At 43.1% G+C, this 27,742-nt stretch overlaps 1 protein-coding gene across 1 annotated transcript in view; it reads right to left on the bottom strand.

The window, feature by feature from the left end:
* Nucleotides 1-27,742, bottom strand: part of LOC124790458 (SH2 domain-containing protein 5-like) — a 387,811-nt gene that overhangs the window by 104,731 nt on the left and 255,338 nt on the right. Inside the window, exon 2 of the mRNA XM_047257790.1 lies at nt 10,823-10,897. Coding sequence (XP_047113746.1) covers nt 10,823-10,897 — 75 coding nt within the window. The remainder of the gene's footprint in view (nt 1-10,822; nt 10,898-27,742) is intronic.

The raw sequence follows: 27,742 nt of genomic DNA, 5'->3' as shown, positions 1-27,742 counted from the left end.
TGGGTGAAGAATATAATATGAGAATTAATAAAGCAAAAACAAAAGTAATGGCATGCGACAAAGAAGATCAAGTGAAAGTCCAAGTTCATGTAGGCAATGAACTGCTTGAATAAATTGATAAATTTAGTTATCTGGGCAGTAATATTACCAGGGATGGAAGGAGCAAGTCAGAAGTGAGAAGTAGAATAGCTCAAGCAAAGGCTGCTTTTAACAAGAATAAAAACATATTAACATCTAAGAGCATCAGCCTTGAAATCAGGAAAAGATTTTTGAAATAATGTGTGTGGAGTGTGGCATGCTATGGGTGTGAAACGTGGACTCTCGGGACAGAGGAAGACCAGAAGCTAAATTCTTTTGAAATGTGGTGCTATAGACGCATGCTCAAAATAAAATGTATCGACAAGGTCACAAGCGAAGTGGTTCTGGAAAGAGCAGGTGAGAAGAGAAGCTACTGGAGTTTCATTGTTAAAAGAAGAGTGCAATTTACAGGACATCTATTAAGACATAAAGGACTCCTGAACACAATCATAGAGGGATATGTCGAGGGAAAAAGACCAAGAGGAAGACCACGGCTGAGGTACATGGATCAAATCGTGAAAGATGTGGGATGTAACACCTATAAAGAAATGAAGAGAAAAGCTGAAAGACGCACAGAATGGAGACAAGCTGCCATTGTAGCTGTTGCAAACTAATCCTTGGATTGACCACTACAGAAGAAGAAGAAAGGAATGCAATTCGTAGCATGCGAAGGGAATCCAAAGCGAAATCACTGCACGATAAATGTGAAGAAGTCGGAGAAGCAATGGATGTCGGAATGACAGCATACAGAAAAGTCAAAACAAGTTTCGGTGACATTAAAATCGAGGACGTCACCATTATGAGTGCAATGGAAATTCCACTATTAAGCAGATAGGCGGAAAGAGTACACTGAAGGCCTCCACGAGGAGAACGACTTGTCTGATGACGTGAATGAGGAAGAAACTGGAGTCAATATGAGAGGCATAGAGGATCCGGTATTCGACTCAGGAGCTAGTAGAACTGAGGAAGACTTGCGTTCAAATAAGGCAGAAGAGATACGTAACAATACTTTGCAATTTCTGAAATCATTAGAAGTGGCAAGCTAGCGACTATTGAAGTTGGTGCTCAGAATCTATGACTCTGGATACATCGTTCACACAAGCAGCAAGGGAAAATAATTGTGAGACCTACCTTCCTATCAGCTTAACGGATCATGCAGCCAAGTTGTTGACAAGAATAATGCACAGAGGAATGGAAAAAAATTAAGGGTATGTTAGGCTACGATCAGTTTGCCTTCGGAAATCTTCTGAGGTTGAGATTGAAAATGGATCAACACTTGAGGAACTGTCGACCTCGAAGAGGCGTCCAACAATGAAATATGGTGCAAGACGTTAGAAATTCTGAGAATAATAGAGAAAGACGCATAATATATATTATGCACAAGGACAAAGTGTGCAAAAACGAAGGGTTCGGATTAAATCGGGACAAAACAAAGGTGTAGTCTTCCACCTCCACTGCTCAGTCTACACATCGAAGAAGAAATGACTGAAACACAGGAAAGGTTCAGGAATGGGATTAAAACTCAGCGTGAAAGGATCAATGATGAGATACACTGATGATATTGCTATCCTCAATGACAGCGAAGGAGAGTTACAAGAAGTGTTGAACGGATTAAACAGTAGAACGAGAAGAGAATATGGACTGAGAGTGAACCGAAGAAATAAGAAGGTAATTGGCAGTTGCAGAAACGAGATTAGCGACAACCGTAACATCGGAATTGGTGACCACGACGTAGAGGAAGGTAAGGAATACTTCTACCTCGGAAACAAAATAATAAATGAAGCAAGGAGGACATAATAAGCAAGCTATCGCATGCAAAGAGGGCAATTTCCGGTTGAGGAAAGACTGTTAGCGTTAAACATGAGCCTTAATTTGGGGAAGAACGTTCTGAGAATGTACGTTTCGACAACGGCATTGAATGGTAGTAAATCTTGGACTGTAAGAAAGCCAGAAAAGATGAAAATCGAAGGGTTTGAGAAATGGTGCTATAGACGAAATATGAGAATTAGATCATCCGACAGGTAAGCAATAAGGAAATTCTCTGCAGAATCAGCGAGGAAAGTAAAATATGGAAAACTCTGTCCTGAAAAAGGGACAAGATGACACATGTTAACAGGGAATAACATCCATGGTATTAGAGGGAGATGTCAGCGTAAAAACTGTAGGTAAAAACAGAGATCGGAATACAATCCACAAATAATTGAAGACGTAGGGTGCAAGTCCTACTCCGGTTAGAGAAAGGAATTCGTGGCGAGCCATATTAAAGAAGTCAGAAGACGGCAGATTCAAAAATTTAAAAAAATGTATCAAGAGATGATATGGAAATGAGTAGTAAAGATGACTTTCAGGACAGGATGATGACGCTCCAACGAATGTAAGCGAAAGAAAAGAAATAATACTGCTTGGAGACCTACATGCAAGGATGCGCAGGTCGCAAGAGCACCAGGAAGTGCGGTCTTTTAGAGAGATTATAGCTAATAACAATGACGAGAGGTTGGTCTATATACACCGAGAATATGAACTGAAGATCGCCAGAAATGTATCCATAAATATAGATTTTTTTTTCAACCTACATGACAACTTTGTTCTATAATAAACAACATTACATTAAGTCAAAGATCTTAACTTTGGACTACGATATGAGTCCACAAAGGAGCGCAGCGTAGCACATCATCTGCTGCTAAAGGCAGAAATATTCTTTAAATATATAAAATGAAAAAAAAGAAAACAATGGAGAAGACTCAGAACACAAACAATGCTCTTGAAGAATAAAAATAAACCTTAGCGCCTCTCAGGGATGAGTGCATTCGATTCCTATACAAATTATGTTTGGTAGAGAAAAATAAGGAAGATAAGGAAGGCTCATATAAAGTTATGTGCCAATAGGTAAAACATGTATTATATGAGGCCGTCTGTGGAGCATTAGGTCTAATCTCTAAATAAAGCTACCAAAACAACTGGTGGCATCAGAATACGGAAGCGCAGGTGCAAGATTAAGGGAAGGCATATGAAAAATGTTTAGCTATAAAAGATCATGATAATTAGAAACTGTACGTTAGAATCAGACGACAGAAATATTAGGGAGTAGAGAGATATACGCATGTTGTAAGAATAAGATCAAAAACAGCCGAGGAAATAGTAAAGGACCTAAGAAAACAGGAGAAAACAACACAAATTTACCATTGGTAAAAATGGAGAAATGGATGAAGTGAAAGTATGTTCGAGAATAGTTCTCAAAAAAATGGTTCAAATGGCTCTGAGCACTATGGGACTTAACATCTATGGTCATCAGTCCCGTAGAACTTAGAACTACTTAAACCTAACTAACCTAAGGACAGTACACAGCACCCAGCCATCACGAGGCAGAGAAAATCCCTGACCCCGCCGGGAATCGAACCCGGGAACCCGGGCGTGGGAAGCGAGAACGCTACCGCACGACGACGAGATGCGGGCAATAGTTCTCACAGACAGAATCGTGTACGGTTAAGGAGAGGATAGCGCCAAATGTTTCCCTTAACGTGTTATCAAAACTCAATAAGAAGAATGGAAATGGAAAGCATCCAGGTCCAGGAAGAAATTACAAAGAGCAGACAAAATGTGCAACATAAGACAACCTAAAAATAATTACAACAACGATAGGGGTAATAGCCTTACAGCAGCAGTGGGAAGGCTGTATGGTCGAATTACAATAGATCACCTGGAGACTGATATCATAATAGAAGAAGAACGGAGTGGCATTTCCACAGCCGATCCCACTTACTATGAGAGACATACTAGACAAGAGAGCCCGGGGGAGAGATACACATATTATTTTCATAGATTTACGTAAAACATATTACACTGTACCAATAAAGAATCTACAATGATACCTTGGCGAGAGCACAATAAATACACAGGTCAACCTTAGACAAGGGCGGTGTAAAAGTATCTACTCTGTTCAAAGTTTATATGAAGCAAGTTCTTAAAGAATAGATGAAAAAGTGTGGAGGAATGGGCCTGCATACAGATGGAGATTATCATTTCAGTTTACCGTTCGTCGATAATCAAGTAATATTGGCTACAGATGACTATGATATAGAGTATGATGAATAAAGTCGTATAAACATAGAATTAGGCCAGACTAACAACAAACTGCTCTAAAACAAAATATGTCTGTATAGGAAGTAAATCACATGACATTATCATAGATGTAAATAAATGGTTCAAATGGCTCTGAGCACTATGGGACTTAACATCTATGGTCATCAGTCCCCTAGAACTTAGAACTACTTAAACCTAACTAACCTAAGGACAGCACACAACACCCAGCCATCACGAGGCAGAGAAAATCCCTGACCCCGCCGGGAATCGAACCCGGGAACATAGATGTAAATACCAATGAGGCAGGTGGAAGGTATAAATATCTGGTAGTTGTGATATCAGATCAGCGGTCCACCAAACAAGAAAGAAAGAAGAGGACAGCACATGCTAAGCAATCAATCAATAAGTCGAACTTCATCCTTTGGATGGATAAAATTAAGAAGAAAAGAAAGTTATATGAATCAGTTGTATGTATGGAGCGGAATCCAGGGAAATGACGAAATCAAGACATAAGAAGACCTGATGCCTCGTAAATGGATTTTTTGGAAGAAATGGCAGAGCTTCGGGGCAAGGGAAGTTCCCAAAATATATCGATCAGGAAGGAAATGAAAACTCAAATGAACGTCACCGAAGAGGCGAAATACGACATCTAAAATTGTACAGGGATACGATGAGATTAGGTAATAAACGATGGTCATAACATTTACTTTATTTTCAACCTCCATACACGAGTAAGAGATGGAGATACTGTGCAGAATGGAAAATTCGAATCGAGAAGGGTGTCCAAAGAATAGATATGAAAGAATCTTTGTCTAATAATCGAGAGCCTTGGATACTAGGTTGCGTAAACCAGCCGAAACAGCAAATAACCCGCAAAAGCAAAAAAAAAACATCCTCTGTTCCTAGTCCTCCCTACTCTCTCCCTTTGAACAAATGATCCCTTGGTAAGTTACTCACGAGACGAATTGTTATCATTGTACAGCCCGAGACTGGAATAAGTAATAACAAAAGATTTGTCTCAAAAAGGTATTTAAAGTTCATTCACACGGGAAGATTCTAGAGAGATACCTTCGTCGTTCGATCGCCACACAAATCCTCAAATGGATGACATAATAATAACCGTCGCAGGGGATGAGAAGCAACTGCAACTGTAGAACAAGAACTACGTTACACATTCACATGGAATTCCAGTTCCGTTTTACAGAGAGTACTCTGCGGAATTGAGTCCTTTCCTATCGTGAATATCTCGCAAAGCGAGCAGCCCCATGCGACCGAAAGAAAAGCCCGGGTTACTCCTGTATATAAGAGGCGAAAACAACGGAAGCGCAAAATTATGGACCAATATCCATATCGTAACTTTTGTGCAGGGTCCTTGCACACAATGCATTTCCCAGCGGGAGAAAATATTCCGTCCATAAATCAGCACGGATTTACAAAGCACCGCCAGTGTGGAGCACAGCTCGCCCTTTCCACAAACGATATCTTACGAACGATGAACGAAGACAACAGGCGGGTTTCATGTTCATAGATTTCCGGCACTTTTGCCGCTGTACCTCTGCAGATTATTTAACAAAGAGCTGAGGATAAGGAATAGGTTCTTCAAATGGTTCAAATGGCTCTGAGCACTATGGGACTCAACTGCTGTGGTCATCAGTCCCCTAGAACTTAGAACTACTTAAACCTAACTAACCTAAGGACATCACACACATCCATGCCCGAGGCAGGATTCGAACCTGCGACCGTAGCAGCAGCGCGGCTCCGGACTGGAGCGCCTAGAACCGCACGGCCACCGCGGCCGGCATAGGTTCGTAATCATGTCACTATCTACAAAGGTTTTTGGATGATAAAGTTCAGTAAGTAGTCCACGACGGCGAGTATTCACCAGAGAGAAACGTAATATTAAGATTTTCCTAAGTAGTGGTGATAGAACTCCTGTTCTCGTGATACGTATGTTACATAGGAGACGCAACAACATGAAACTGTTGGTTGATGATTGAGTTGTTTATATTGGAGCATCGAGATGGTAAGATAATTTGTAGCAATGATGAATAGCTGACTTCAGTTTATTGAGAAAATACTATAGCGCACATGTAAAGGATGTGGTGCATAGACCTTTCTTCCCTGTTTAAGACTGACGACAGGTTGAATCAGAGAAGGATATCGATGCTATCCTTGAGGGGTGCTGCCAGATTTGTTTCTGGTTGCACTGCGAACTCAAAAGGAAATCATCTGTCGGGGGAGGATGTTCCTTTCGCAAAACGCTGTTGAAGAAGTTTGGTTAACCGGTATTTTCTACTTCCCCAACATACATCGCAAATAAAGAACTCAGTGCCAGGAGAAGATAGACGCATATAGGCAAAACAGAAAAGCGAGTTACTGTTAGTGGCTGAAAGTACCCTACGCCAAATACTGTGCAATGGGTACATATGGATGTAGAACGTGATGTCACAGAAGTAATCTACCAAACCAGATGCAGCACACGACGTAGGTGTTCTTCAGGTATTCACAAACGATCCAAGAATTTAAAACAATATTTTAAACAGCAGATTGTACAGAAGTGGATCAGCATTTTCCTCTAAGCTTAATTCTCGTAATATCTCTATAAACCGAAATATTGAAGACCATGTCCTTAAGTAAATGGAACAATTATTTAAAAAAATAAGGATCTTAATATTCTTCTTCACTCTCCGTAGTCTATGGCAACATATTGCCTTTAATGGTACCCACTACCTGCCCGGCTAGCCGCCCGGTCTAACGCGCAGCTTCCCGAACGGGAAAGCGTGCCGGGGGCGGCACGAATCAGCCAGGCGGATTAGTGTCGTGGTCCGGCGTTTTGGCCTGCTTTTAAATGGTTTTTAAGGTGGTTTGCCATCTGCCTCGGCGAATGCGGGCTGGCTCCCCTCGTTCCGCCTCAGTTACACTATGTCGGTGATTGCTGCGCAGACACTGACTCCAGGTCCGCAGCTGGTGGTCTAGTGACTAGCGTAGATCGGGTACGATTCCCAGCCGGGTTGCGGATTTTCTCTGCCGGGGATTGGGTGTTTCTTGTAGTCATCATCAATATCGTCATTCGTGACAGTGACTAAATTGGACTGTGCAAAAAGAAACTGGACTGTATAGCAATTGGGACTTTGTATGTGTGCTGATGACCGCGCAGTTGAGTGCCCCAAAGCTCAAACATCGTCATCACTGTCTCCACGTACTCATACACCATAATTACTCTACCACGGAACATTTGGGGCTACACTCGTCTGGTATGAGATGTGCTCATGGGCCGCTGGGGGGGGGGGGGGGGGGGTCGGGGCCGAACCGCCCAAGTCGGAGCGTTTTATGCGAAAGAAAGTGAAGATCCTGGCGACCGATATTATCGGCATACATTTCTCGATCGTGAGCAGCACGGTCTACGTTAAAATCACTTATGACGAGGCGTCAGAACGCATCAAAAAAAATTGTTCAAATGTGTGTGAAATCTTATGGGACTTAACTGCTAAGGTCATCAGTCCCTAAGCTTGTAAGTAGTAGGCTGTTTAGGTTTTCTTATTGGTAACGCCACCTCTGTATGAAAATCACTGGCTGTGCTGTGTGCAGTCTGTGCCTGTTTGCATTGTTGTAATACTCGCCATCGTAGTGTTAGGCAGCTGGCTGCGAACAGCGCGTAGCGTTGCGCAGTTGGAGGTGAGCCACCAGCAGTGGTGGATGTGGGGAGAGAGATGGCGGAGTTTTGTAATTTGTCATGAACCGCTATATATATTATGACTATTAAGGTAAATACATTGTTTGTTCTCTATTAATATCTTTCATTTGCTAACTATCCCTATCAGTAGTTAGTGCCTTCCGTAGTTTGAATCTTTTATTTAGCTGGCAGTAGTGGCGCTCGCTGTATTGCAGTAGTTCGAGTAATGAAGGTTTTTGTGAGGTAAGTGATTTCTGAGAGGTATAGTTTAATGTTAGTCAGGGCCATTCTTTTGTAGGGAGTTTTGAAAGTCAGATTGCGTTGCGCTAAAAATATTGTGTGTGAGGTTAAGCACAGTCATGTATAATTTTTCAAAAGGGACGTTTCAAGCTTACACACTGCCCAACCTCAATTATCCTAAGGACAAACACACACACACATGCCCGAGGGAGGACTCGAACCTCCGAACGCATCCGACGTGATACGAAACAGGGGTCCTGATGGCAATGTGAGGGTGGTAACCGTCGACCACGCGGGCTTATGTATGCGCAAGGTTCGCATTCTCGAACTGCCATTCCAACTTCCTACAGAAGTCGTCGCGGCACTCCAACCATACAGCACAGTCCGCGGCCATACTGCGGAGGAGTGGACACCGTTTCGGACATTCCTGCCCTGAACGGCGTCCAGCAGGTCACCACTGACCTCCAAAGCCACGTCTTGTACTACTTACAGATCGGCGGATGTCGTGCAATAATTATTATACGACGGCCAGCCTCGGATCTGTTCCAGGTGCGGCAAAGAAGGCCACCTTAGATTCGAAAGACTACAACGCAGTATTACGCAACTTCCAGCTGCCGAAGGACAACCCTCGACACAATCCATGGTGCTACCAGTGACCTACGCCGCTGTTCTTGCTTCTCCTACCGCTTCGCTACGCCACCCTGACGCCACGAACGACGCCACAAATGAGCCCAACCATATTCAGCTGGAGAGCGCCGCGGACGGCTAGCCACCTCATGGACATCGACTCACTCATCATCACTACAGTTGCCTACCCTCCGGAACGACGCGATACCCTTCCGCTGTCGGACAGAGGGTCGCATAAGGAAACAACGTTCTTCAAAATGTCGCAAGAGAAGGCGCCGCACCGTTTCCGGCCAAGGGGAGATGTTGCTAGTCGAGGATGACGCAGCCGTCGATCAGCACGACGCCCCCGAATACTCTACTGCCGCCGGAGACGTTGTGAGCTCGGAGACATCCACCGGTGTGCCAGCGCCCGTCTCCCTGCCGCCCCATGCGGATGCTGATGGACCTATCACAGTTAATGGAAATATCACAGCTGACACTACATCACGAACCATTACATCATTATACACCTTGTGCCCGCCTCCACGGCGTGGCACAAGGAGGAGGTCGAAAAGCTGGACCCTGCGCCGTCGCGGCCGATCCACTGATCATACTCTTACCAGAATCCCATGCGGGCGAGCAGAATAACGTTCCACTGCGACATCCACGCATTTGCGCTGACGCCAGAGTGGATCAGCCTCTAGCAGTCCGCTACCGAATAGCAACTATCAACAACAAAAACATCCGTTCCAGGTTTAAAATCTATCTTAGGCAGAACTTGTTCTGGGCTTCTGATATTGATATCACCCTTCTGCAGGAATTTCACTTGGCCGGTCTCCAAGACATCAATGGCTATACCGCCATAGAATGGCCATCTACGTCCGCGACGGGATTTCTGTCACCGACGTCGCCTTCCTTCCATCAGCTTGGCACATGGTACTCACTGCAATGGGGACACGCATCATTAATGTCTACGCTCCTTCAGGCACCGACCAACGACACTAACGGGCCATGTTTTATTCAGGGAAAGTACGAAGCAACTGTCAACATGTTAACAGAAAAAGCGTTATTCTGCAAGACGATAATGCAAGACAGCACTGCCAAAGACCAATCCTCGCAAAAAATAATGCAAGACGATAATGTGACACAGCACTGCCAAAGACGAATCCACGCAAAATATGATGAACTGCGATGAGAGGTACTGCCTCACCTACCATACGTAGCCAAAATTGCGCCGGCCAGTGTGGCCGTGCGGTTCTAGGCGCTTCAGTCTGGAACCGCGCGACCGCTACGGTCGCAGGTTCGAATCCTCCCTCGGGCATGGATGTGTGTGATGTCCTTAGGTTAGTTAGGTTTAAGTAGTTCTAAGTTCTAGGGGACTGATGACCTTATAAGTTAAGTCCCATAGTGCTCAGAGCCATTCGAACCATTTTGAACCCAAAATTGCGCCTCTGGATTTCTGTATACTCCCATCGCTGCAACCATTTTTTTTTCTAAGCGGCAGGTTGAAAATGTGGATGATATCCAAAATGTGATCGTCAGATATTTTGCTCAGTAACCAACTTTATTTAATTTTTTGGGTGAGTGACATTCAACAGCCGTTATGACACTGAAAAAGCGCAATTTAACGATTGCTGCTTTTATTTATATCTTAGTGTGTACCGGTTTCGGTCGTGGATCATCCTGTAAAGATGGCCCACGACCGAGACCTGTAGAAAAATGAAAATAGCTGATGGTAAAAACGAGTTTTTTCAATATGTTTTAGTGATCCGGCATTGACAATATGCTCACTAGGTGGCAAAAGGTTGTTGATTACCAGGGTGATTGCATTATTTATTTAATATAAAAACTTGTTACAATATATATGTTAGAATTTAATGTAAAAAAATTTGCCACAAATGCTTATTTCAAAATAAAAGAATACTAGGCAGGAAAAAGAATTCCTTAAAAACAATTGCAGGGCATTTGGTCCCATGCGCTAAAATATTATAAATGGAGCAGTTTGGTTAAAAACAAAATCCAATAAAGCTTCAAAAGAAGAGTAGCAGTTACCATCAACTACAAGATAAACAGCATTAGTGAACAGGCTACTGTGCTGCTGACGAGCAGGCGCCAGCATTGGATACAGAGATCAGGTTGGCTTACCTTTCCGTCGGGAGTGCACACCTTGATGCCTGCCAGCGAGATGACGAGAAGCACTGGTTTGGTGCGCGCCGTGCCCTGCAAACAGAGCAGACACACCTCTGGTTAGCGGCTGCCCTAATGGACGGCCCACCGATCGGCCTGATGGATTACGCGAACGCGCTCTAATTTGCGCTAACAATGTTCCCGCGGTCCAGTTAGGAGCGCGTAATCACTGCGAAATCTCTTCAGTTTCACCACCTCTCTCTGGTGCACGCGCGCACACGCACACACTAACATCGAGTGCGGGCTGTTCACAGAGGGCGTGCGGGCGGAACACCAGACTATCGTAGCGAAACTTGCCGCTGGCGGCATGCCCAGTAATCTCTTGTTGTTCCGCCGTCCCAATTGTTGTCGGCCACCAGCGTAAATGCCGCACGGGGAAACAGGTATTCAGTTCGTCTAGCATCTGCATTGTTCAAGTTCGCGTGTGAAATGTGGAGAACGATTCCACCTTCAATTATTCTCCTTCCGCATATAACCAACCGGTCACAGAATTTGCCGTTTTGCACGACTGTCGTACGTACGTAGACGTAGCAAATGCTATTGTATACTGAGGTGACAAAAGTCATGGGATACTTTCGAATACCATGTCCGACCTCCTTTCTCCCGGGCTAGTGCAGCAACTCGACGCAACAACAAGTCGTTGGACGTCCCATGCAGAAATCCATGCCCCTCTGTACCCGTCCATAATTGTGAAATTTTTGACTATGCAGCAATTTGTGCACGGACTGATGTCTCACAAATGTTCGAGAGGTCTCCTATCGGCGATCTGGATGGCCAATCATTCGCTCAAACTTCCCAGAACTTCTTCAGATCAGTCTCGAACAACTGACACGGCGCGTTGTCATCCACAAAAATTCCACCTTTGTTTGGCTGTAAATGGTCTTCAGTCAGCCTAACATAACTATTTCCGGTCAATGATCGATTCAGTTGAACCAGAGGACACAGTCGCTTACATGTAAACACAGTCCACACCGTTATGGAGCCAACAGTAACTTCAACAGTGCCTTGACGACAACTAGTGTCTGTGGTTTCGTGGGGTCTGAGCCGCACTCGAAATCAGCTCTTACCAGCTTAAATCTGACCAGGTAACGGTTTTCCAATTTCTAGGGTCCAACAGAGATCGCCACGAGCCCAGAAGAGGCGATGTCAAGCTGTTAGTGAAGGCACTCGCGTCGATCCGTCTGCTGCCGTAGCCCATTACTGTCAAATTTTGGCGCACTTTCTTAAAGGATACGTTCGTTGTGAATCCCACATCGATTTCTGTATTTTCCTCATGAAGTATTGCTTCTTTGTTAGCAATAACAACTGCTACATCTTGGCTGTTCTCGGTCGTTAAGTGAAACCAGTCTACCACTGCGTTGTTCGTGGTGATAGGCAATGCTTGGAATGTGATATTGTCATCATACTCTTGACACTGTGCATCTCGGAGTACTGAATTCCCTAATCATTTCCAAAATTGAATGTTCCAGCCGTCTAGGTCCAAATACCATTCTGCGTTCAGGGTCTGTCAATTCCCGTCAGACGGCCGTAATGACGTCGGAAACTTTTCACAAGAATCTCTTGAGTGCAAATAACAGATCTGCCAATACAATGACCTTTTATACCTTGTGTACGTCAGACCACCATCATCTGTTTGTATACATATTGTTATCCTATGAATTTTGTTACCTCGGTGTACTGCGCTACGTTTCTGAAGTGTTTTCGAGAAATCTAGTTTCAAAGACGTACAAGTATGTTGAACACCTTTCGAAAGTGTCAGTCGTCGAGAGCTGGTGCCAGTTGAGTCGTCTTACGCGGCAGATTAGAAGTACTGTGTCGTGTCTTGTGGTAGTCCGCCTATAGGTAGGTATGTAGATTGTATCTGGTACACAGGAACCTGACGATGGTCAGATGACTGAAACTGGTTGTATAAATAAAGTATTTTACCAGCGGCTCAAGACGGTAAGACTTCATTTTTCAAAGGTTTGAGGGACCACCTGTTGAAAATATCTGCGGTGCCTTTTCAGTATTCATGTGGATTACATAGACTTGTAATTGTTCAGGGTCAATTTCCACTTTTGTCTATTGGTGTGATATGTGCAACTTTCATGCCTTTATGTACGGTACGGATAATCTCGTCAATCGAGCTGTTGTACGTATATGACTGCTAAAAATGAGCTATGTCACCAGCAAAATCCAGATGGAACCCAACCGGTATGCAGTCTGAACCGTAAAACTTGCCTTTATTGAGTGACATGTTACGTCACTACGCCGGGGATATCGATTTCTAAATTACTCAATTTGGTAGCTTGTCGTCATCGGAAGACCGACGGCATTTCTTGTAGTATCTACTATAAAAAGATGAGAAAGATAGCACAGGCTTCCACCATGTTCATTCCGTGCACGGCTCTGTGTGACGCGTGGATTTTATTTTCAATGGGCCGCGCGGGGTAGCCGCGCTGTCTCAGGCATCTTGCCACGGTTCGTGCGGCTTCTCCCGTCGGACGTTCGAGTCCCCCTCCCTCGCGTATAGGTGAGTGTGTTCTCCTTAGCGTAAGTTAGTTGAAGTTAAAGTAACTAGTGCGTAAGCTTAGGGACCGATGACCTCAGCAGTTTGGTTCCGTAAGACCTTACCACAAATTTCCAAATTATTTTTAATAATGATAACGTAAAACATAGCTCATTAATATTTAAAAACAATGGGCGTTCAGGTATTGGTTTTTGACGGAGCTGTCAACTACCACAGTATCAGAAAGTGAAGAACAAACCACTCCTCAAGAGATGGTATTTCTCACCGACCTTGCAACAGTGTAGAAGACAGGGAATGTTCCACGGGTCATATGCACGGTAAGTCATTATGACGTGGAACGAGTCATTTCACATTGACATCATAAATTAATTTGTAAATATGGCTACATGTTGAATATTTACAGTCTTTTTTTCTTTTTAAAGAAAATGGACAGATATGAATTAGTAACTCCTACTCATTACCTTTTACTCATTACAGTAATAGAAATTCTTCTACGGACAAGGAGGAGTTGACAAGAAGAAACTTTTTCAGCTTGTTTTCAAATTTTACTTTGCTGTCTGTCAGACAGTTTATAACACTGGGCAAGTGATCAAAAATTGTAGTTGCAGCATTGTGCACCCCTTTTTGTGCTAAAGACAAATTTAATGTGGAGTGACAGGTGTCATTATTTTTTTCGGTATTGTAACCATGTGCATCATTGTTCCTTTTGAACTGCAGTGGACTATTTACAACAAATTTTATGAGGGAGTAAAAGATGCACTGTGAAGCAATAGTCAGAATGCCCAAATTCTTAAACAGACGTTTGCAAGATGATCGTCTGTGAGCACTACATATTACTGTTAAACAGCGCGTTTGTGAGCAATGAAAACTTTCTTTCTAAAAATGAGATGTTCCAGAACGTTGTTCCATGTGAGGACATTATTGAACGAATATATTCAAAATAAATCAGCTTACTGATTTGTCTCTCCTCAAGATTAGCAATTATTCTAACTGCAAATCTGGCTGAGCTAGGTTGTTTTAGGAGTTTAAAAATTTTCTTTTTCCAGTTTAAATTCCCATCAATATGGAAACATAAATTTCGACACTATTTATTATTTCCTCAAATGTTTGAAATGGCTCTAAGCACTATGGGACTTAATATCTGATTTCATCAGTCCTCTAGACTTAGAACTACTTAAACCTGACTAACCTAAGGACATCACACACATCCATGCCCGAGGCAGGATTCGAACCTGCGGCCGTAGCAGCAGCGCGGTTCCGGACTGAAGCGCCTAGAACCGCTCGGCCACAACGGCCGGCTATTATTTCCTCACTATGTGTTATACTTATAGTTGGTATAGCACACTTAGGCGTGCGGAACTGAATATGTTGTGTCTTCTTAAAACTGAAGATGAGGCCATTTGCAGAACACCAGTAAATGATAATATTAACGACGTGTACACCGTTTCTCCTGTTCCTGTATGTATGCATGGATAGATTGTAATGCTAGTGCCATATTTAAAAAGGACTGAGTCTGCTTGTTGTGTGTGAAACGGAAGAATAATGTCCTTGGACTATATAGGTTGAATTGCTCAGTGCAGTATGGGTTTCTGCATTCTTTTGGTTAGATATAACATACTCCCATAGGAGTATGTTTGTAAAATTTGGTGAGTGACTATGCAAATGTCATTCTGCAATCGCTTCACGAAATACTTGACTTGTCGATCAAAGTATTCATCACATGGCTGACATAAAAGTGTGAAGATTCTTTATTACACATTGACTTTACCTCGTCGCGAACTGCAATGAATATTAATATTATGTTTGCTCGTTTCCGAAAAAAACATGATTCGTTACAGTGATACAAGGTTTAGTGTAAGTTTAGGAAAAAATGACAAGACTGCTACGCAGTAAAGACATACTTTTATGATTTTATCCTTAATGGATATGGGATCGAGTTTGTAAAAGTCAGTGTTAAAATGTCGGGTCAATTACCTATTTATAATACTAAAAACACTAGAAATAGTGCGTTTCATGGGTGATCCTTCGTCTTTAGTATTACTGTACAAGAACCTGTGAAAGCGACCAAAACCATAACCAAGTTCAAGAAAGTTAAAATAACGTGGCTACTTCCCTTGCAGCTATGTCTCGTTAAGTTATACATACTGATCACCGTCAGCTAAAAGAGCTGTTTAAAAATGGAATGTAATAAGTTGTCCACGGGTACAGGCAGCGCCACAATTACAGCGATGTGTATGTAAGGTCCGTGTGTCTTCATGAAACCCACTTCCCGCGTACAAAGACAAAAGTAACGCGACTGAGCTCTTCGTGAATCTAAACTTGAAATCAAAGAGATACCGATAAACAAAGGTTGTATGTAACCATGCCACGTAGTCCGAAAATTCGAATCTTGTCATGAAAAGAAAGCTAACGGTATACTTTGAAGTTGCTGATTATAGATGATAAAAGAGACTTTGAAAAAGTTATTTGTGTCACCTGCAATCTGATCACTTAATGTTATGATTTCAACGCTATCCTGTCTCCAATTGTTTTAGAAGATCCAGATTCTTTCCGCTATCTTGTGTATGAAAAATTGGTCTATCCTCATCAATTCCCAGTATGGGATCGCCAGTTTCGTGAATGTGCATGGTTGCATTAGACTTCTCGCAATTGTATGTCGATAAGACGGGTGGCACTCCCATATGGTATTGAATAAGATCGTAAAACTTTGAAGCTCCACATCTCGAAAACGCTAGAGATGTTGATGATACTACAACATTCTTTCCTAGTCGCAAAACGAAAAATTAAACGGTGTGTCAAATTTTCTAACGTTCGCTGTGTATGTAGAATGAACTATATCATTAGTTATTAATTCTTGTGTGAAGGTGATTTTCTAAGCAAACTCCGGCATGACCGTTAACATTTATCAGTTTAGTCCATTCGATATGTTGCGTTGTACGCTCGGTGTGTGGTCTGCAACAAAATGTAGTGGAGCGGGAATTGTTGGCAGTATGGTAACTAATGTATGAGATTTGTGAATAGTATAGGTACGATATTTACCCAAGAACGGAGACCTGTACTTCAATTTAGCTTTCGTTCAGTTATAATTATTTTACTTAAAGTCTACAGCAAATAAACGGTTTTACGCAAATACGTGCTGCTCTGTAATGTGAAAACAGTTAGAAATACTGTTATTACAGATATGTGATGGAAAATGGAAATGAGCGGTTGGCGTCACTGGCCGGGAAGCCCTGTACGGGACAGGTCTGGCAGCCTTGGCGCAGGTCTTACTACATTCGACGCCACATTGGGCGACCTGTGTACCGGATGTGAATGAAATTATGATGAAGACAACACAACACCCAGTCCCTGAGCGGAGAAAGTTGCCAACCCAGCTGATAATGCATATGAATGGTGCCTTCTGCAGTACCAAATCATTAAATTGTAAATTTTGTAATTATTAAACTGAAATTCAGGGCATAAAAGAAAGATGTTAGTCATTTCAATTATGACGTTAATCAAGACGAAACCTATTAAAAGAAAGTAAAAAAAATTGAAAAAATAAACAAAAATAAAGAAAAATAAACCGGAAATGTTTTAAAAATGTATAATTTGTGAAATAGTTTCATTGTTAAACGTCGCACTGAATTCTCTTTCCTTGTTTCAGGGCCAACGTTGGGGAGATTCACGTCTGTCAAAAATAGGTCTGAGCAGGTGTGCATGGCGAGCACTTGAAACAAGAATTCAGTATTAAAATACATAGCGTAGAGCCCATACTAAAAATTATCTGATTTGTAAATGTAAAATTCGATAAATCAAGATTTTGTATAGATATTTAGATGAAATTTTGTCTGGAAATGTGCTAAGTGGAAGAAACAGCTTTTTAAATCTGCATTTTGATTTACAAAACAAGATTGAAAATCTGATTTTCTTTTTTAGATTTTACAAGTTTACAAGCATTGACTGCGACTGAAAAGAACAAACTGCACCATTAACTTGAACAACGCAGCAGGTAAAACCAGATAAGAAAGTATCATTATTTAACTGTACCTACATTTTTTCCCAATTCAAGTGCTAAAATTTCCAAACAGTTATTGCAGGAGCAAGAACATTCTAGTTAGCTATGCTTCCCAATAACACGGTTAATGTTACATAGGAGACTGCAGTTTGTCCTTCGCCACATGGTTGCAAACGTCCATATGGAGGATTAACCATCCGAAACCACTACGCCTTGAAAACGACATTGTGAAATGGCAGAAATCCATTCACTGTAATTAATAACTGTGGCAACCACTTCATAAAGAAAGTAACACAGTTGCAGAAGATTCGTGTAATTGTCTAAGTGAGAACTGTCTTTGTCATTTTGCAGCAGGAGGTCAGTACGAGTACAATATGCGCTGTCGCTCACTGTGTCTGGAGCTTTTGAAAAAGCGAAATATGTACGTGCGGTGGCTGACGATCACGTGGATTTCATAATTAGGACCTCAGTTACGGAAATTGAGGTAAACAGCAGCTATTTACGTAAGCGGACTGTGAAATGGACACAGCAACGCATCCGACCCGCTCTGAATTCCTAGTTTGATTTGTAATTCTACCACACATAGCATAATTAAATTAACGTAATGCAACACAAGCCTTGCCAACAGCCGTACTGACACTGCCTGGAGCAATTTGATAAAACAAACCCTGGCACAACACGAAGTAAATTTTTTGAAAAAGCACTAAAGAAATGTTACTTTTATTTTCAAGAATACAGGAAAGTACAATAAATAAAAACGCCGTAACCACCGCAAAGGGAGAGAACTTCCAGAATGTTATATTCTGCTAGCATGGGTGCTGATTATATTTGTGGAATAATTTCGTTCAGCGGCTGGAATTGTTTATATTCTTACATTGATCATTCTTGTCCTAAATTCTGTAACCGAAAATCTAAAATAGGAGAAAATGTTTTACACCACGTTTTAGAGATCCAGTCGAGTATTGTTCAACCTGTTTTAATAAGGTAGTGTTCGTAGAGCTTCCGCACCTTCTATATATCGAAGTACTAAGCAACTTATTTGGCGCCGCCCTTGTGGCTTCTGGTGCGAAGTGGCGCACAAGTGTCCTGCTGAGCTGGTCTGAGGTCTTTTAGGTTGGTTGAGGATGAGTCGGTGCTTACGTCTACTAGAAAAGAGTTCCCCGAAGAGCAGCGGCGTGGTGGGATGGTCAGGGCCAATGAGATAAACGGGCCCTGCAACAAAATTGTAATGTCACACACTTCAGGAATGGTCGGCTCCATGCAGGGCCCACTGGTAACCAATATTTAATTGAAAGGTTGAGGGATTCAAGAGCACTCTCACTTTTGATACAGTGTCATGCTGCTTAATGTTCATAGGAAATGTGATCTTTATTACTTGGTTGCTATATTTGATAAAATCTGACTTCATTCATACGATGAAGTGGTTGGCAGTAATTAATGCTTTTGCTTGTGTGTTCCGGTGAAGGGACAGCAGAAGGCTACCTGTGTTCGAAGAAAGGGGGGTGCCGAGTTAATTGACAGCAGTGAAAGTGTAAGGCGGCTGAGAACTGAGGTGATCTTTTTTGTGCAGAACCTGGAGAAAACTTTTGCCGACAATCAAGTCCCCCGGTCTCATTGAGCAGACACAACGGGTGGCGCCAGTCAGTCGGTGGCCACATCCAGGTAGGCTGACTAGCGCCAAGGAGTCGCTGCAGCTATGAGCGGCGCATTGTAAGATCTGATGAATGACAATAAAGCAGAGTATGGACCCTTGTTAGGTAGAAAACGAATGAGACGGCTGAGAGTGTCTGCGGATTCCATGGGACAGGGTAGTGGCACCCAGGCGTCCAGACTCTGCTATGAAACGTACACTCCTGGAAATTGAAATAAGAACACCGTGAATTCATTGTCCCAGGAAGGGGAAACTTTATTGACAAATTCCTGGGGTCAGATACATCACATGATCACACTGACAGAACCACAGGCACATAGACACAGGCAACAGAGCATGCACAATGTCGGCACTAGCACAGTGTATATCCACCTTTCGCAGCAATGCAGGCTGCTATTCTCCCATGGAGACGATCGTAGAGATGCTGGATGTAGTCCTGTGGAACGGCTTGCCATGCCATTTCCACCTGGCGCCTCAGTTGGACCAGCGTTCGTGCTGGACGTGCAGACCGCGTGAGACGACGCTTCATCCAGTCCCAAACATGCTCAATGGGGGACAGATCCGGAGATCTTGCTGGCCAGGGTAGTTGACTTACAGCTTCTAGAGCACGTTAGGTGGCACGGGATACATGCGGACGTGCATTGTCCTGTTGGAACAGCAAGTTCCCTTGCCGGTCTAGGAATGGTAGAACGATGGGTTCGATGACGGTTTGGATGTACCGTCCACTATTCAGTGTCCCCTCGACGATCACCAGTGGTGTACGGCCAGTGTAGGAGATCGCTCCCCACACCATGATGCCGGGTGTTGGCCCTGTGTGCCTCGGTCGTATGCAGTCCTGATTGTGGCGCTCACCTGCACGGCGCCAAACACGCATACGACCATCATTGGCACCAAGGCAGAAGCGACTCTCATCGCTGAAGACGACACGTCTCCATTCGTCCCTCCATTCACGCCTGTTGCGACACCACTGAAGGCGGGCTGCACGATGTTGGGGCGTGAGCGGAAGACGGCCTAACGGTGTGCGGGACCGTAGCCCAGCTTCATGGAGTCGGTTGCGAATGGTCCTCGCCGATACCCCAGGAGCAACAGTGTCCCTAATTTGCTGGGAAGTGGCGGTGCGGTCCCCTACGGCACTGCGTAGGATCCTACGGTCTTGGCGTGCATCCGTGCGTCGCTGCGGTCCGGTCCCAGGTCGACGGGCACGTGCACCTTCCGCCGACCACTGGCGACAACATCGATGTACTGTGGAGACCTCACGCCCCACGTGTTGAGCAATTCGGCGGTACGTCCACCCGGCCTCCCGCATGCCCACTATACGCCCTCGCTCAAAGTCCGTCAACTGCACATACGGTTCACGTCCACGCTGTCGCGGCATGCTACCAGTGTTAAAGACTGCGATGGAGCTCCGTATGCCACGGCAAACTGGCTGACACTGACGGCGGCGGTGCACAAATGCTGCGCAGCTAGCGCCATTCGACGGCCAACACCGCGGTTCCTGGTGTGTCCGCTGTGCCGTGCGTGTGATCATTGCTTGTGCAGCCCTCTCGCAGTGTCCGGAGCAAGTATGGTGGGTCTGACACACCGGTGTCAATGTGTTCTTTTTTCCATTTCCAGGAGTGTATTTGTGAATGTACAAGGCTTTTAGCGCGTTTATGGCCATTTTTGGAAAGTTCGAAATGGATGTAACAGGGGAGATAACGATATTTTTATGGAGGGCCGTGGTTCAATCCAAGTCACGCTTTTAGCAAAGACGCATGGGAAAGAGGGCGCGAAGCTGAATCTTTTTTCCTTTTTCCCCAATTAATTTTTGAAGTCGCCGGTAGGTCAAATCTGTGTGTACAGAGCAAGGGGGCGGTCTCTCAGTTTGTAATGCTTGGCTTGGCTAAAGTGGGTGTAGTCTAAGCATGCAAATGTACTATGCTACCGGGTTGTGGAGGGAAGCTGTAGAGAAAGCGATCACTCTTGTACTGGCATTTCACTAGTAAAGAACGGCAGGTCTTTATCTAGACGGTGGGACTTGTGTCCTTTGCTAGTGTGCCACTTACAGCCTGTGCCAGTCACCATCTGAACCATCAGAGGTACTGGTTGTTGCATCATGCACACAACGAGTTATGCACAAGTGAACTTATTTGTTTTGAGTCGGCCATCTAAACGTTTGACATATTCTGCCACTCCTAGTCATGTCACAGACTGAAATTGGTTTGGCAGACCAGGAAACGGGTCCACCTGCACACTGGAGTCCGCCGGGGTTTCAGAGACTCATAGGGAACTACCTGTGTTCCGAATTAGCCGAACGCGAGGCCGCGTACTTGCATATTTCCGGGCATGCGCCGTTAATAACAGATTGCCGCTGTCTTTGGCTGCAGTCGGTCAGCGCGTCATGATGTGCTGCCCTCACCTGCAGAAGGGTAAAGTATTCGCTGCTACGGCGTAGGGCTCCAATATATGCTTCTCAGCACCCTGTTCTTTGGAACCATATTTTTCTTTATGGAATATAGAGTACAGATGCTTGATAGTAGTGTATATTTTGGGGTATACCACAGATTCACATTTATGAAGTCAGAGACAGCGATCAGTTCTTGTTAGTGTGGTGTGTTGATCCCCAGCTGATCACGTTGTTGACCATAGACCGCATATTACTGAAAGCGTTTCTCAGATAAAATGTTTGTGAGGCGTTTCTATAGCCATACTTTGTCACGTGATGTTAGGTTCAAACGGCTCTGAGTACTATGGGACTTAACATCTGTGGTCATAAGTCCCCTAGAACTTAGAACTACTTAAACCTAAGGACATCACAAACATCCAAGCCCGAGGCAGGATTCGAACCTGCGACGTAGCAGTCGCGCGGTTCCGGACTGAGCGCCTAGAACCGCTAGACCACCGCGGCCGGCTGTGATGTTAGGAATTAATAAATCAATTGTTATTTAGACCACAACTCCTCCCCGTGTTCTGATTTTCATTAGCTTTGTCTGACTGAACTAGAAGCTTGCAAAGTTACCTACTAAAGGTGTCAGTTTTTCCTGTGCTATTGAGAACTTGCAAGCATTTTAACATGCAGTTAAGATTTATGAAACTCTTCTGAAATAGTCACTCGGTCCCTGTCAGAGATGGTTACTGGCACTGCAGTGTCACGTGCCGTGAAGCAGGCGCCCTGGTCTGTCTTTCTCAAGGGAGGTGCGCCTGCGAGTTTGGTGTATGAGGTGAAGAATTCTAGAAAGGTGCACGTTGGTGCCGCGTCTGTGAGACTTCTGAGCGGTTTAAGCTTCGCTTCGGTACTGCAGTCTCCAGTTAGAGTGCTGCTTGGGAGGAGAGCGTTGATATCGGTATTGTCATCTATTTAGCTGCTTTAAAGTAAATTACTGTTTTGGATCGATGGTGGAACCAAGTGAAGGACCGTATTATTGCTAAGTCGGCTCCAGTGTGTTAAACTCTCTTATTTACAGTTATAACGAGTGATTCACCATGTGGTAGTGTCCACGAGTGAACTTTGGGGATTCTGTTAAACATTTGTAGTAAGGGAAAGATTGTCTGTGGAGTTTTTCAGTCGGACGCTTATGAATCGTGTTAATTGCAGTTCACTTTCTACGGTATTTTACGGTTCTACTTGTCGTGGCGAAATCGTCAACCGTATTTTCAGAATTTAGCTTCGGACGTCGTTCTGTGCTTTGGTATGGCCCTCCCAAGAGTTTAAAGTCACTAATAGTTTCATACTGCCTTGCTGAGGTTGCCTTGCAACAGTTGTTGATTTGTCTCTGGTCTACCCCACAGTTCTGCTGTTTCGTGCGGTGCGGTATACTCGAAGTGTTCAATAGTACCGCATCTACTCCCTCGCCCGTTTTAAGATTTGCGAGCCGCATCTATATCCACGTATAATCCGAGTATGACATTTGTGTAAGTTGGTTGCGCCCTATTAAAGTTTTGTACATCGTGGAAAATCTTTCACGTGCCGATTGTGATCCTGAAGGAGAGCACGGTGCACAAAAGCGCATGACAACGACGAAATCAGAAGATGTGTACTGTATACTGTATTATTTTAACGGATGTAATCACTGAGATTAAGAGTTGATGTGAGTGTTTTTTATTCATACATCTATGCTTAATTATTTGTTATAATTCGTTGGGCGTAGTATGCATCACATGTAGAGAGGTTTATGGTGTAAGGTGTTTGAAAGGAAGGAAAATTATTGTGATGCGGAGCGCATCCTAGAGGTGTACGTTGATAGCAATCAGATTTTATTGCATTCAAGTTGTTGTAGTCAAATATTTTATTGCCTTTAGAGATCACACATGATATCTACGAAAATTTTGATATTGTCATGTAGCGTTCGATTCTTCTATTTAATTTGCATTATGCAATTTGTATTTTTTTCCTTTGCTTGGAAAGGGATTTTAAATTTTAACCGTTGCAAATTGATTCTGAGAGCTGTTCTCTGATCTGTTAAAATAATACTTCAGGAACGTTCATTAATAAACTATTCTGATGATCTTTTTTTTCACTTACTATTTTAAAATCAAGTTAATAAAGTTGTAAAATTTTAAAGGCAAGAGAAGGCTTTCATTAGAGGAACAGTGCCTACCCATACTCCCCACAACTTTCTCGTATTCAGAGCATTGACCTTCAGGCGTTGTCTGATGTTATACACGGTATCTATACGAGCCATGCCAAAGTGTTTGTATAATTCAGAGAATTCAGAGTGTAAGGTCTCTTTTGAGTTTCCTGTAAACTGGTATCAGTGAAATTCTTACAATTCTTTAAGGTAGTGTTAATAATAATAATATTATTATTTATTTGTATATTCACAAAAAGTAAACGTCTTTTCTGGTACAAAGGTGAACATCTTGTAGCACCAAATCACTTGCTGCTCTTTATTGCTGCCAAGCTCCTTTTATATAATTTACGATTTGCTACCTGTGGGCAGAATCTGCAATTTACGTCGCACGCCTGTTTGTAACGGTTGTTTTTGTTGGTCTCCTGGACATTACAAAAGGCGGTTCTTAATACGATGCGTGGTCACCAACGGCAATGCATTCTCTGCAATGTGCTACCATCCTGGCTACAAGCTTGGTAAGGAGTTCTTGGGACAATGCGTTCCATTCCTTCAATAGCAGGGCTGCTAACTACTGCATGGTCCGCAGCTCGTGGTCGTGCGGTAGCGTTCTCGCTTCCCACGCCCGGGTTCCCGGGTTCGTTTCCCGGCGGGGTCAGGGATTTTCTCTGCCTCGTGATAGCTGGGTGTTGTGTGTTGTCCTTAGGTTAGTTAGGTTTAAGTAGTTCTAAGTTCTAGGGGACTGATGACCATAGCTGTTAAGTCCCATAGTGCTCAGAGCCATTTGAACCATTTGAACAACTCGAAGGAAGACTTGAACCAAGTACCTCTCATTCCGCAGCTGCTCACGCTAACCACGGGACCACTGCGACCATGAGCTCACACTGTCCTTGATGTTACATATCTTTTGCATGGACAGCTCAGTTTGTATATTTTGCTTATTTTTTCATAGTTCCACACAACTTCTTCCTGTTTTCTCGATTGATCTGTGTTCAGTTTTTCAAGGCCTATCCACTGAGCCAACTTATAACTAAATCTGAGGGGGGTGCGATGGGGAGGTTCCCTTGTAAGGTGACTGCCTACACTACGCTTGTCCGTCATCTTTCAGAACACTGCTGCGTGGTGTGGGATCCTTGCCAGATAGGACTGACGGAGTACATCGAAAAAGTTCAAAGAAAGGCAGCACGTTTTGTATTATCGCGAAATATGGGAGACCGTCACAGAGATAATACGGGATTTGGGCTGGAAATCATTAAAAGAAAGGAGTTTTTCGTTGCGACGGAATCTTCTCACGAAATTCCAATCACCAACTTACTCCTCCGAATGCGAAAATATTTTGCTGACACTGACCTACATAGGGTGGAACGATCATCACGATAAAATAAGGGAAATTAGAGCTCGTACAGAAAGAATTAGGTGTTCATTATTTCGGCGCGCTACAAATGAATTTCTGTCGCTCTCGTTGGTCTCGATGTACATATACAGTATCCAGAATGAGATTTTCACTCTGCAGCGGAGTGTGCGCTGATATGAAACTTCCTGGCAGATTAAAACTGTGTGCCCGACCGAGACTCGAACTCGGGACCTTTGCCTTTCGCGGGCAAGTGCTCTACCATCTGAGCTGCCGAAGCACGACTCACGCCCGGTACTCACAGCTTTACTTCTGCCAGTATGTCGTCTCCTACCTTCCAAAGGCAAAGGCAAAGGTCCCGAGTTCGAGTCTCGGTCGGGCACACAGTCTTAATCTGCCAGGAAGTTTAATATACAGTGAAAGGTGGCTACACTGAGCCACAGCGCCAGAGAGTTTTGTTTCGCCTCCTCCACTGGCAGTGATTATTGAGAAGTAGCGGAGGGCAGTGCTTGTTGAGAACTCGTAGTAGGCAGTGCTTGCTGAGATGTCGTAGTGAAGAGTGATTGTCGAGATGTGGCAGTAGTCAGTTCTTGTTGAGATGTGGTAGTAGCGAGTCGGTGTGGAGATATTGTAATGATTAGAGTACTTTTCATCAATATAAATAAAGGTAACAAACTCCTTTGCTTTTTTTTCTCATTATTTCAATGTCCTGAATAATACGTCATTACAGGTTCAGTCAACAAAGCATCTGGCTTGTGTTCTTGTATTAGAGTGTCATTCTGGTTTTCTTGCGCAATTACAGTATTTCTAATTTTTTTATCACTTCTGTATAAATGGTATTTGAAGTTTCTTGTCTTATCGAAGAGGAACCGTGCCAGATGTGTAAGTTGAATCACACTCCCACACACAGAACAGTTATACTTGTGCTTTGGTTTCGTAGGTTTTATAGTTGCTGGGGACTTAATTAATTAATTGTGTTAACGAAAATTTTCATTTCATTCTTTGTTGTTGTTCTATGCAGTCAGATTGCGTAATAATACTAGTCAGGGCCAACCGTTTACGAGACAGCGGAATCGGACATACAGCTACGAAAAAAAAAAAAAAAATATTTTCATTTATTCAATTAAGCCCCCATGCACGTGGCGACCGCTGCTTCGGATCGTCCCTTGGAATTCTTCTGATTGTAAAAATAGTAGACAGTAGTACTGTTGTAGTAATTTGTAGTTTAGTAATTGTAGTCTATATTGCATGTGTAGATTTGTAATTGTCATTCTTCTAATGGTATTTCAGAATTTAATTTTATTGTCTTGTATACGCGTTTGACAATTTAGGGCAATTATTTCAATTGTTCGATTAATCGTGTTTGAGGGAAACATCTCGTGTAAATGGTATTGTTGGAGATAAAGAGTCATTGTGTGTAATTTTCGTACAGTGACGAGTTTTGTATGTTTTGTAAATGATTACGCGATCGATGAAAAAGGCAAAAATGATGGATAGTGAGAATGACGAAATTGTTAACATGGCGAACTCGCCAACAGAGGAAAACAGTATCATGAATAATAAAGTGGAAAACAATTTAATAAGTCGGGAAGATAGTCCGGAACCATTTCAAAATTTTTCTCAATCAGAAAATTCACAGAATACGAGATTAACGATAGAAGATTCTGGAATAGTATCGAACACAGATAGCTTTACAGCTATGACGACGGAAACTGGTTTTGCGGGAAATGTTAGGGGCGAAAAGAAATTTCGAACAAGCAGCTGATGAGTGCAATATTAAATTTGGGATCTCGGTTAGACTCACAAATGGAAACACGGTTAAGCTCACTGGGATCACAGTTACGATCTGAATTAAAAACAGATAGGGGAACACTGGAAACACGGTTAGACTCACTGGGATCACAAATAGGAACAATTAAAACAGAGATGGAAGCAATCGCAACACGGTTAAGTTCACGAATAGGGATATGTTTTAAAAATAGAAAAGATGAATCAAAGAAAGAAATTAAAGAAGAAGTACAACCGCATTTTAATGCTCACAATAGTAGTTTAATTTCAACAGAAATCAGACAAGAGGAACAGGACAGAGAACGAGAAGAAAAAGATCGCGTGATAGTACAAAAATTTTCAGAGTTAAATTTACAACGTGCACACGATAAGGAGGAAATATTTGAGAGAATCGAGGAATCCGTACCAAATGACAGAATAAATAACTTAACGCAACAGTATGAACAGTTAACTACTAAATGTGACAATACCGAAACCCGAGTCGCGACACTTACAGCAGACGTAGATAAACAGAAAGAACAAATAGGTGATATATCGGAAAGATTTTAGGAGATTTCAGATAAACTGACAAGTCATAGTTTAATTGGGGACAGAGATTCAGATGATACAGCACCATTGCCATTTGCAGAAATCGAAGAGTATCAGAACATAAATAAACATGTTGAAAGTCAGGGAAAATTTAATGAACGCGTTAAAAGGGAAGTTGAGGCATTACGAAAGCAAGTCAAACAAATCGAAGGCGAAATTGTAGGAAAAGACAGTAGAAGAAATTTAGAATCACAGATAGCAGAGGGGTTTGAAGAAAGTAATTTGTTTCGTGTACGGGATGCAACAAGAGAGCGCCAGGCGCGTGAATTTAACAATAATCAACATTGGGACTGGGACAGACGCGGTAGGTCTTTGTCGCCACGAGGCGAAAACTTTGACTATAAACACTTTTTAACTGTTCGGAAATTTAAGATCTTTCGCGATTCTCAGAACTACCTACATCCATGTTCATGGTCAGATCAATTTACGTACGCACTTCCGCCAAAT

This window comes from Schistocerca piceifrons, chromosome 1, assembly GCF_021461385.2.
Source record: "Schistocerca piceifrons isolate TAMUIC-IGC-003096 chromosome 1, iqSchPice1.1, whole genome shotgun sequence".
Classification (NCBI taxonomy): Eukaryota; Metazoa; Arthropoda; class Insecta; order Orthoptera; family Acrididae; genus Schistocerca; species Schistocerca piceifrons.
This window is presented reverse-complemented; position numbering and strand designations above follow the sequence as displayed.